A 12,520-nucleotide genomic window follows, 5' to 3' on the forward strand; every position below is an offset into this window, starting at 1 on the left:
TAAGACCAGCTATTGAGACCTGTGCAGTGGTATTTGTTCTTAGCTATTGAGAGATGATTCCCTCAGTGTTCTGGCAGAGGCATGAAAAAGTGATTCTCTCGGTAGCACCCTGAAAGGCTGGGATGTCACACCCTCACTTTGCTTTTTTTCTTTCCCTCAAGGGAGAATTCATTGGTCCAGGGGATCTTTCTCAGCATTGTTCTGTGTTGTCTTGGGGAAGGAAGGACATGGGTAAAGTGAAACTGTTATTACCCCTTCAATGCATCTTTTCTCATTTCTGTGTTCCACCAAGGTGCTATAACCTCTCACCTGGATTCTGTAAGGCATGTTTCATTTCTTAATTAACACAACAGAGTAAGCCTGGTGAACTGAATAAAGAGCTAAATCAAAAGACCCAGCCTCTAAATGCAGTACTGCCAATAACCAGCTATTTAAGTGGCCCTATTAACTCCTCCAGGCCTGTTTCTCTAATGGCGTAACAAGGGAACTGGAATAGAAGATCACCGAAGTTGGGACCACTCTGTCAAAATTCCAAGCTAGCAACTCTAATCGTCTACTAGAGTTCTTTACTGACAGTAAAACACAAGCACAAATCCAATTTTCCTTAATCTGCTTATCCAACTATGTCATTACACAGGCTAGAAAACTCATGCTCAAGCAATTGCAGCAAAATAATGAAGATGATAAGACAAACTACCAGAAAATTCCTTCAGATGTCAAACAATAATTTAATCTAAAAATTTACAGCCATGTTTGGGGGGTTCAATTAGTTGGAGCCAGTCCTGTACACCAAAAGACTGTGGGTTCAATTTCCGTTCAAGGTATATATCAAGGTTGTGGGTTCAATACTCAGTGGGGATGTGTATAGGAGGCAGCCGATCAATGTTTCTCTCTCACATTGATGTTTTTCTCTCATATCAATGTTTCTCTCTTTCTCCAAAAATAAAAAATATATGTATCCTCAGGTAAGGAAAATACATACATACATACATACATACATACATAGATGCCATTACAGAGTAAGTGCAATGAATTTATTGCAATGCTGGGGCATCAATATCTATTTTAGAGAACACTCTTTTAAATGTAGTCTTAAAATAACCCCCAAACTTCCTTTCCATTAATGACTGCTTATCCCTATGATCTTTTTGTTTTACTTCTTTTAATATATACCACCATAGTAGCTTCTGCAATTATAATTTTCAAATGAGAACCAGCCTGTAAATGGCAGCATCATTTAGCTGAAATGTTCTGACATAGGGTCAAAGTCCAGGGTCATTAAACTACAAAACTACCTGGCTAATTGCTTATTTTGTACACTTATGGGAATATAGCCAAGCCTACGCATTTTCAAACTGTCTATGGACAGTTCTTACTATAGTGACAGGGTTAAGTAGTTTTGACAGACCAAAAGACCCAGCAAGTCTTAGTTACCTTCAGGATACTGCAGAAAAGTTTGCGCATTCCTTACCTAAATAACATTTCAGTGAGTAACTATAGTTTCTAGGAGATATTTCAATGTTTTAGTTATTTTTAAATCAAAGTTTTAGAGAAATGATACTCCCATTTCATTACACCCCAACCTCATACTATTCTTAGAAGCAAACACTTTAAAAAAAGTCTATGTAAGTGTGTTTAAGAATTTTGCTATACTATGAAAAATAATCAGCAACAAAGAACTTTCAGAGATTATCCAGGTTAAGAGCTGGCATCTCTAGTTTCTGATTGGGAAAGATAGAGAATATACTTTATTTCATTGCTTCTAAGAAAAAAAAATGACCTTCTTAATATTGAGATATATTTTATAACCTATGGAATTAGACAGTTATTATCAGCCCAGTGGCAATCATGACAAAGTTATTTTCCACTGACACTTTCTAGTAAGATCAAGAGAAAATTAGCTATATATAGTAAGAGAAGAAAGAATGGTAAGGGCAAGAAGAATATTCTGAAGTAGAATAAAAATAACTGATGGATGTTGCGGAAACATTTCCATTTTTTAAAAAATATATAAATGTAATAATTAAAAAAAAAGCCATGCATATGAAATTTACTCTGCAGCAACTTGAATGAAGGCTACAAATATTATAGAACCAATAGTTCTTTCAATCCATTCTCACATGTTAGTAAAAAGAAACAATAGCTCCTCAAATTAGAAGAACTTAATGGTCCAACTCCTCACATTTGTGAAAGAGCAAAACAGCCTAGAGACAAACAGAACTAAAACTCTTTGTAAAATTGGGGGATTTTCATGATATGATGCACTGAACGAAATGTTAGTTCTGTACTATTCCTGAGACAAAGACATAACCTAAAGTGAATCAGGACAAATCCAAATTGTTGGACACTAGACCAGAAACTTTTTGTCTAGGCTAAAAGAATATTACTGGGACAACTGGCAAAATCTGAAATTAGAGCTGTAGTTAAATGAAGTAAAAATGTTAATTGCCTGATTTTGATCATTAGAGTGTGGTTATGTATGCAGAGTTTTTAGTAGATAGACAATAAAGTACATAGGGATAAAGGGATATCATGCCATCATTTTTGTACCTTATTCTTCAATGGTTCAGAACAAAAATAATTATATATGTAAATGTGTATATATAAATATGAGCAAAGAAAAAGAATGATAAAGTAAATAGGAGACAAAATGTTAATAACTAGGGAATCTGGGGGAAATGTATATGGGAGTTCTTTGTACTATTATCACTTTGGTACAAATTTAAAATTACTTCCAAATAAAAGATTAAAAAAACTGATGGAATTTTAGGAAATAAAATGTGATATGTTCAATACAAAATACTGAACAGTCAACCAACCCATGGAGATTAATTTATGTATTTTTAAAAACTTTTTATTATGGCAAATTTCACCCTCCAAAATTATTTTGAAGCAAATTCCATATATATAATTTTATAAATACTTCAGCATAAAATAATTAAAAGTGTTTTAAGAGTCCTTTAAAAAATGAAAATAAGGAATCTTAAAAAATAAACCCAACAACTATACTTAAATAAAAATAAAAAATCCCAATGCTATTGTCATATCTAAAAAAATTAACATGAATTTATTCCTAAGTGAGAAATACACTGAAAATACTTGCCAAAATAAGCAGTTCAGTAATAGCTGTTTTACTTATTCAGTCAGATTCTAAAATAAGTTTTACTGGATGTTTCAAAGGCCATTAGCATAAAAATGTGAAATCTGTGGCATAACAAAAAGAAGACAGCAGTTACTGCTAAATCCACCCTTACAGCTTGGACAGAAATGACTACAATAAAAAATGTTATTATTTCCTAGTGTCTCAAACACATATGTTAATATTGTGATCCTAAAAACAAATCTGCTCCATCATATCAGGAAGAACTTGAGTTTGAATGCTGTGCATTTAAAAGAACATCAAAATATCAACACTCCACTGAATATACAAGTAACTCATTTCTTCTTTCTTTTTAAAGGTTGCAGCCAACCCAATATAGAATTCAGCATGCAGGATCCTTTATTTTGAAATTAAAAAAAAAAAAATATATATATATATATATAATTTATACTCTTTTGTGGGCTAAGAATTATTTTGAGGCAACAAGATTTTTAAATTATAAAATTGCTAGATATCAGAAAATTCAGGGAAATGAAAGGCCTTAAAGACTATGATTAGAAGAAAAAAAATTGAGAAAGGGACTTTTTATAGTTAAAAATCAGTAACAGCCCTAACCAGTTTGGCTCAGTGGATGGAGCGTCGGCTTGCAGACTGAAGGGTCCTAGGTTCGATTCCTGTCAAGGGCATGTACCTTGGTTGTGGGCACATCCCCAATGGGGGATGTGCAGGAGGCAGCTGATCAATGTTTCTCTCTCATTGATGTTTCTAACTCTCTATTTCTCTCCCTTCCTCTCTGTAAAAATCAATAAAATATATTTAAAAAAATCAGTAAGAGCTTCTCTAAGTCTCATGCATCAATTAAATGCAAACAAGAAAATAGTTCTACAAAATAAATGAACAAGCAAAATTTAAACAGACTCATAGATAGAGAAAATGGACTGATGGTTGCCAGAGGGTAGTTGGGGGACTGGGTGAAAAAGGTGAAGGGATTAAGAAGTACAAATTGGTAGTTACAAAATAGTCACAGGGATGTACTAGTAAAGTACAGCATAGGGAATATAGTCAATAATATTGTTGCCCCGCTGGTATGGCTCAGTGGATTGAGCATCGTCCCATGGACCAAGAAGTCTTGGGTTTGATTCCCAGTCAGGACACATGCCAGGTTGCTGCTCCATCCATAGTAGGAGATATGCAGGAGGCAGCCGATAGATGTGTCTCTCTCATAGATGTTTCTATCTCTCTCTCCCTCTCCCTTTCTATCTAAAAAGCAATAAAAACATATTAAAAAATAATATTGTAATAACTATACTAGGTGAGTACTGAAAATATTGGGGGAACACTTTGGGAAGTACATAATTGTCTAGCCACTATACTGCACACCTGAAACTAATACAAAATAATACTGAATGCAAGCTGTAATTGAAAAATTACAAAAAAAACCACCCCACAGAATAAAATGGTTCTAATAAAAACAGAAAGTTAAGAATTCTTAGAATTAGTTGCTTATTCTTCTCATGGCCTGAGAGATTTTATAATGAATACCTTTAATCATACTCATCACTAATGATGTAATACTGAGCATTAACTTCAAAGTATTACCTTTTGTAAAGGATGGCACTAAGATAGTAATATCAACAGTGAGATAAACTAGATATTTATTTCTTTAAAGTCAGATTAGCATTAGTAGGAAAAAAACACCTTAAAATATTTAACACAAAATATGTCTTTTATTTCTTTTCTACTGCCTAAACTATACCATTAGCCCAAACCGATTCTAAATAAAATTGCTTTAAAAAAATACTGGAAATATCTATGAAAGACAGACATAAAAATCCAAGTTAAGAGATTAAGCACAAAACATATAAAACAACTATAGTTTAATTCAATAATAAAGGATCAAATTAACACTGGGATTCAAAACCATTAAGAAGGGAGATAATTCGCCTGGCCCACATGGTTGAGTATCAACCCATGAACCAGGAGGTCAAGGTTCAATTCTGCACATGCCCAGGTTGCAGGCTCAATCCCCAGTGAGGGGAGTACAGGAGGCAGCTGATCAATGATTCTCTCTCATCATTGATATTTCTATCTCTCTAGCTCCCTATCTCTCTTTCTCTTCCTTTCTGAAATCAATAAAAATATATTTTAAAAAAATGAAGGGACATAATTATATTTTAGTTACTTTTCTACTTAACATTAAAATAAGAAAGAGTACTTAAAATTACAGCTATATGTTCATACTGTCTTAAAAATAGTTTAAGGGAAAAGTGTAAATATTTCTGTAGTGGGAAAACACAACATTGGTCTTATTATTAAACATTCATCCACACTAAAAAATACACATTTGAATATAGTGAAAGTAACTTATTAGTTATATTCAGTAAGTGCCTGACCTATGAGGCTTGAAATTATATTTCATTAGTACTTGAAAAGTTTTTTAAGACTAGCATGTAAGAATTTGATTCTATGACAATCATTTATTTCAATCTCAATACTAATTTGAATATGCTTTTTTAAAAACAGTTAATCCAATTGCCAATTAAATACACTGCAAATCAATTGGCACAAATGTGGTGCAGCGAATCCCTACAAGGAGTCTAAGACTCTTTTCAGGAAGTGCATGAGAATAATATTCTGGGCTTGCCATAGTCATAGATGATTAGAAATTTATTATTTTGCTTCATAAAAGATTAAAATAACGGCCATGATTTTCTCTCAATAGTTTTCAAACCCTATTCTACATGTAATTCACATAGAACCAAAACATTATTACTTACATCGTCACTCTGCTGGGCTTCTTGCATTACAAACTCTCGGACCATGGATGGACTAAACTCTACTAGATAAGAAAATATATCTGTAGCAGCTGATCTGACTTGCAAATCATCCATGCCCTGATGAAAGGAAAATAGATTACTTAGAGACTGTTAACAAATGTTATGATGTATTTTCCTTTTTTCCAAATCTATGTACACTTCCAACTTTTTGGATTTAATAGTACTAGAATCAAAATACATAACCTCTCTATCCTTTTACAAATATTAAAAAGTTTTAGATAGCTCAATGATTAGTTTCTACCAGTTTTTTTCCACCACAAAATAAATACTCAGAGAATTTAAATTTAAGCATCAGCACAGGATTATAAAGCAACACTGTAACAAAAGGTTGGTTTTTCTTGGGGGGCGGAGAGGGAAGAATTATTGATTTAAATATATGCAAAAATGATGTCTCCTAGTTAAGTCTTTAAACCCTTACAGAATCTGTCTTTGATCCTGGATTTGCCAGTTACTTTACACCTTAGTAACTGATTTCTCAATTATGATTTTCCTATTAGAGTATGCTTTTGAAAACACTTTGGGTATTTTTACTCTTTTCCACAACTTAATTTTCTAAGGTAATGATTCTGAATGCTTGTCCTCTTTCAACATGTGAAGAATACATGATTCATAAGTTACAAAATCTTCAGGAGATTCTGAAAACATTCTACGACTCAGTAGTTCTCAAAATGTGGTGCAGCAAATCCCTACAAGGAGTCTAAGACTCTTTTCAGGAAGTGCATGAGAATAAATCCTATCTAATAAAAGGGTAATATGCAAATTAACCATCACAAAGATGATGGCATCCATAGCCACAAGATGGCAGTGCCCAGTCCTCTCAGCCCCACAGGAGTCCCCCAGTCCCAGGGGGGGGGCGGCCGCTGAGAGTGGGCAGCATGAGTGGCCTGGTGGAATGCTTGCTCCGTCACCGTGGCAACTAGGCAAGTGTTCCGTGCCTAGCTGCGGATGGGCCTCTGGGCCGCAGAGAGCCTCTAGGCAGCGGGTGTGGAGCGGCCAGGCCCCGCAGAGAGCTACTGGCACATGGATTTGTGCGCAGGGCTACTAGTTATTTTCATAATAATAAATAATACTAGGGTATTAATAGCCTCTTCACTCTCAGTCTATCACAAGTATAGTTGGGTTCTCAAGAGGCTACACAACCTGTGGTATCACAACAAATTAAATGCTGAAGCTACTATGAGACTCTATTTTCTAATAAGCCAGACTTTAAAGGTATTGGTAAAAAATATGAAACAGGCCACGACCAGGTAGCTCATCTGGATATGCCAAGATTGTGAGTTTGATTGCTGGTCTAGGCACATGTAAGAATCAACCCATGACTACATAAATAACTGGAACAACAAATCGATGTTTCTCTCTCTCATTACCTCTGTCCCCCCCTCAAATCAGTAAGTAAAATTTTGAAAAATGTTTAAAAAAACATGAAACAATGCCATTCTTTTCACTAAATATATTTTGTTTTGGAAAAATTATTTTTTCATAAAAGTTATATTATTTATGTTAACATATAATTGGGTTGTTATTATTTTAAAATAAATTAATACTTAAAAAACTCTCAGTTTTAATTTTTCATGTAATAAATATCAACGGATAAAACTAATAAGCAAAAGTATGAGAACCACTGCCCTAACCCCATATTGCAACACGAGCACCTTTGATTCAGTCTGCCCTCACTCTATTCACTGGTCTAAAAAGGAAAGACATTTTATTTGTTTCTATGAAACATAATTAATATGGTTACAGAAGAGAAAGTCTTTTATGGGATTTTTATTCACCTGAAGCCATATTATATGCAAGTAATTACATAGTAATATTATAAATTTAAGTTATTAAAAATATGAAGATTGAAAACACTCTTGTATAATTCACTATCAAGGAAGCATAATTTAAATTATAAAATTCAATATGCATTACTATAATAAGTACTTGCCATCCATAATATAAATCTTTTACAAATCTCAATTTCAAAAACATGAAGAAAAAAATGTGTAATTACCATTACAATTTCAAGAGCAGGAAGAATGCCCAACTTTGCCAAAGTTTTGAAAAATGCATCCCTGTTTTGAGGTTGTAATGTCTGAGAAAATGCACAAAACTCCTTGAAAAAGTTAACCTGTAATGTTAGAAAGTACAATGAGACATTGATACACATAAAAATAAACTTAAGGCACACGGTAATGTGAGCAACAACATCCTTCTCAAGGATTGTCTTTTTATCCTGACTCCTCAGAACCTACATAGGACACATTAGAAGTTAGCAGCCCATTAAAAGTAAACCTTGCTTTAACAATTACCTCTCTATAAACATTATAGTGTACACACGTTATATGTGGAGTCTCTGAGGAATGTATATACTTATGTATTATTCTCTATTCATGACTAAGGTGTAAAAATGCCATGTAAGGCGAATATTTTGAATTAGAGCAAACATTTTCACAGAAACCCTGCTACACAGATACCCAGTGGCTGGGTTTCCAGGGAAGCCTCACAAGTATGATTAGGGTTTTAAGAAGTGGAAAGGACATTACAGATTCCCTAGTCTAAAGGACTAATTTCATAAATAAGAAAACTAACTAGGCTATTAATAAATAACTACACCAAAGTTACTTGGCTGATTTTAAGTCAGCAATCTTACATTACTTCTTAAATTCCATGTACCTGATTATAATGTTTGAAAAATTAACAAACTGCTGGTAAACGGCAATCACTATTTTCCTTCTCCAAGGCATGGTTTTTATCTCAAAAAAGTTATTATAAACACATTCAGAAGAAAAAAATTTCCAAGAAGCAATTATTTATCATTCATCTACTTAAGAAGCAGTCCCCTTGCCACTTGTTTAAAAAGAAAAGCATCTTTATACTGTATCTACAACCAAGAAAATGCATGAGTCTGTAGTTCTGTCCTAACATAAACCACATATCTGATTTTGGAATTTGTAAGGCACACAATTTCTCTCATGGAGAGGGGAACCCACATCAAAATATCTTAAGAAATTTCTAAAATATATAAAACAGTAAGTTTGAGAATAACTATTTAGAGTATAATTTAAGTACATATATTTTATCTCATACTCTAATTATAAAAAATTTTCTCTTAACAAATTCAATATCAAGAGCCTGCATGCCAAAAGAGTAAGTGCTCTTTAAGGGTTTGAATTTCAAGAATAAATAAATTACCAATTCACGCCGTTTATCATCATCTGTAGCCTCATCTGTTAATTGTGCAAAAACTTCAGACAAAAACTTCTCATCTTCCTACATGAGAAAAAAATGTTAATTTTAAAATTAACATTACTACAAAATATTAAAAGTATAACTTTACTCATTTATATGATATATACAAATTATGTTTTAATTTTCAAAACTTGACTACACCATTCACTATTAGTTATACATACATTAATATTTCATATAACTAGAAATGTCAACTATAAAGAACTCTTGGAAAACAAAAATATTCTAGAAGTCATGCATAAACATTCATTTACTTTGACTTAGAGCCTTTTTAGCTCCCTTTTGGGGTCTATTTATTCTTAATTTAAACATAATCAAACAAGTCTGAAGATCTTTAACCCACAGCAGATTAAAACTTTTTTTTGTGTATGTGCTGCAGAATTTTAGTAATTAGTTTACATGTAACATGAGATGAAAGAGGTTGAAAATCACTGGTATAGAGTCTTACATGTTTTGTGGTCTCCAAGGATACCATTAAACAACAAAACACTACAATAACTGCCTTTCATACTGTTGAGAGGAAAAAGGTTGAAATCGCTAGTGTAGAGTCTTACTTGTAAGGGTACAACTAAATGACAATACTACCATAACTGTTTTTCATACTGAACACATATTTCGTTTTTAGATTTAGATCAGGCTTTAAGAGATTACCTAGTCCAATTTTAAATTTCATAAGACTGAGTTACAAAGAGTGGATTTACCTGTGGATAGCTAGCGACAGAGATAGATTTAGAATCCAAGTCTCTTGCATAATGAGATTTTTGTCATTCCCACCCTATAAAATAAACTACAGGATAGGACCCTAAATACTTCAAAGTTTGAAACAAATCAAAGCCACACACACACACACACACACACACACTAGAATGGGACAAATCTAATAAGTAACATTTAATATGTTAAATCCTATACTTGAGGCCAAAAACCTCTAAAACAAAACGAAGAGCCATATGTTTATCATCAGTTGTTTTCGAAAAGGTATTGAAAGATTTTACATATTTAATTAGTAACTGGAATGAAAGGTTAAAAATTTCTCTTTCAGTGCTGAAATCTTGATATAGGCAAAACTATGTCAAAAAGAATGAATCTCTGATTTTATTGGATTTGTTTTTAGCTCAACTCTCATCTATGTAATAGTGGAATTACATGTAACATGTTAAAATGTCAACATTTGAGAGAGCTGTCCTACAACTTATTCTAAAAAGGATCTTAATCTGTAGCGGACTGTGTGGAAATAACCTCACTTTTTTGGCTTTTAGGAATTTAATCTGAAAACATTTTAGAGTGTATTTCTGAATTTTGGGCACAAGGGGTTTTGAACAACTAGAAAAGTTCAGGTCAACTAAAATATGCTTCTATCATGCTAAAGAAAATCTCAACATGTATTAGAGTACATACTAGGAGCCAATGACCACACTAAATAATTTCAGTTAAATAACTTAAGTTAGTCTAGGACCGTGGTCGGCAAACCGCGGCTCGCGAGCCACATGCGGCTCTTTGGCCCCTTGAGTTTGGCTCTTCCACAAAATACCACGGCCTGGGCGAGTCTATTTTGAAGAAGTGGCGTTAGAAGAAGTTTAAAAAATTTGGCTCTCAAAAGAAATTTCAATCGTTGTACTGTTGATATTTGACTCTGTTGACTAATGAGTTTGCCGACCACTGCCCTAAACAATAGGTAGTTTCCAGTATCTGGCTATTTTAGCAAATACATCTCATGGACCAGAAATAAGTAACTTTCCTTTTTAAAGCTACACTTGATTTATATAAGTATAGCCTTCACAAATAAGCCTGTGATAAAATATATAAAATGACATATAAAATGTTATAAATATTTATAAGTTAGTTTGCATAATTTATTTTTTCTTAAAACACTGATTTTGGTAATCAATGCTCTGAAGTCAAAAACAGCCATTTGAAAGATACACTTCAGCTTCTGTCACTGGGTCCTTTACATCAGCTATATTGACTGTGGGTCTACTTCCTGACCTTTTTCCTATCAGGAAGTGAAATGGCACCCTGAATTGTACAGTATGATTTTTCACAATTAGTTCCCATAGCCCTCGCTGGTTTGGCTCAGTGGATGGACCACTGGCCTGCGGACTGAAGGGTCTTGGGTTCGATTCCCATCCAGGGCACATGTCTGGGTTGCGGGCTTGAACCCCAGTAGGGGGCATGCAGGAGGCAGCCAGCCGATCAATGATCCTCTCTCATCATTGATGTTTCTCTCTCTCTCTCTCTCTCTCTCTCTCTCTCTCTCTCTCTTTCTCTCTTTCCCTTCCTCTCTGAAATTAAAAAAAAAAAAAAAAGCAGGTCCCATGTACTGTAAATGAAGCGTAATGTGTAAGTCTAACTTCCCTCACACTTATTACTGCGGAATAACAAAAAACTGCTCAGTGAAAAAATGATCTGGAGAAGTAAACGCTACATGAAAGGTAAAGTAACAATAATAGAAAGATGAATAATGGTTGGAAGTATCATAAAATGGAATCCCATTACTAAATACTAAGCCAGAGATTCTCTTTGGTCTCAGGATACCCCTAAACTCTTAAAAATTACTGAGGGGCCCAAAGAGTTTTTACTATGTAGGTTATGTTTATCAATACCATACTTAAAACTGAGACATTTAAAAATATTTATTAACTCATTTAAAAGTAAGCTATTATGTTTATATAAATACTAGAGGCCCAGTGCATGATTTAATCATGCACTTGTAGGCTGTCTGTCTGTTGGTCGGGACCGGTGTGGCCAGCAGCTCCTAAGTCCCTGGGCCCCTAGGGCGAGGCGGGGCGGGGGCGTGGTCCTCCTGCGGCCGGAGCCCAGGCAGGGGTCTTGCCTTCGCCTCCTGCCCAGGAAGGCTGGGGCCCCCGCCGCCTCCTCTGCCTTCGTGGAAACCCACGTCCTCTGTGGACACTGGGACACCGCCACGTGCTCCTGCGGCCCAACTGCTGCCAGACTCCTCCCCGGGGAGCCACGCCACCCGCCCACCTGCGCCGCCTCCAAGCCTCCAAGCCTTCAAGCCTCCAAGCCTCCAAACCTCCAAACGCCCGGCTTGCTGCCTCAGAGGCTTGTCTGTGCTGCAGCACAGCCATGGCGCAGACGCTGAGCTCCCGCCGCTGGCAACGCGAGCTCAGCGTCCTGAGGGCCCAATCACCACCCCAGCCACCCTGAGTCCCGCCCCCTGTGTCTCCCGCTGGCCCAATCGTGGGCGTAGCGGAATGATGGTAATTTACATACTACCTTTTTATTATGTAGGATTATTTTTATGAGAACAAACTATATGACCCCAAAATTTAAAAATTTAGAAAGAATGGCTGTTTTACATTTTTGCAAATCTCTAATGTTTGCCTTA

General features: G+C 35.0%; 1 protein-coding gene across 2 annotated transcripts in view; it reads right to left on the reverse strand.

The window, feature by feature from the left end:
- The window catches only part of PPP4R3B (protein phosphatase 4 regulatory subunit 3B), a 49,893-nt gene that overhangs the window by 21,969 nt on the left and 15,404 nt on the right, over positions 1-12,520 (reverse strand). For both annotated transcript variants that reach the window (XM_079791544.1, XM_079791543.1), the window contains exons 5-7: positions 9,115-9,192; positions 7,934-8,050; positions 5,878-5,994 (exon numbers count right to left, since the gene is read on the reverse strand). In XM_079791544.1, coding sequence (XP_079647670.1) covers positions 5,878-5,994; positions 7,934-8,050; positions 9,115-9,192 — 312 coding nt within the window. The remainder of the gene's footprint in view (positions 1-5,877; positions 5,995-7,933; positions 8,051-9,114; positions 9,193-12,520) is intronic.

The sequence above is a fragment of the Cnephaeus nilssonii genome (genome assembly GCF_951640355.1).
Source record: "Cnephaeus nilssonii genome assembly, chromosome: 15".
NCBI classification, from domain to species: domain Eukaryota; kingdom Metazoa; phylum Chordata; class Mammalia; order Chiroptera; family Vespertilionidae; genus Cnephaeus; species Cnephaeus nilssonii.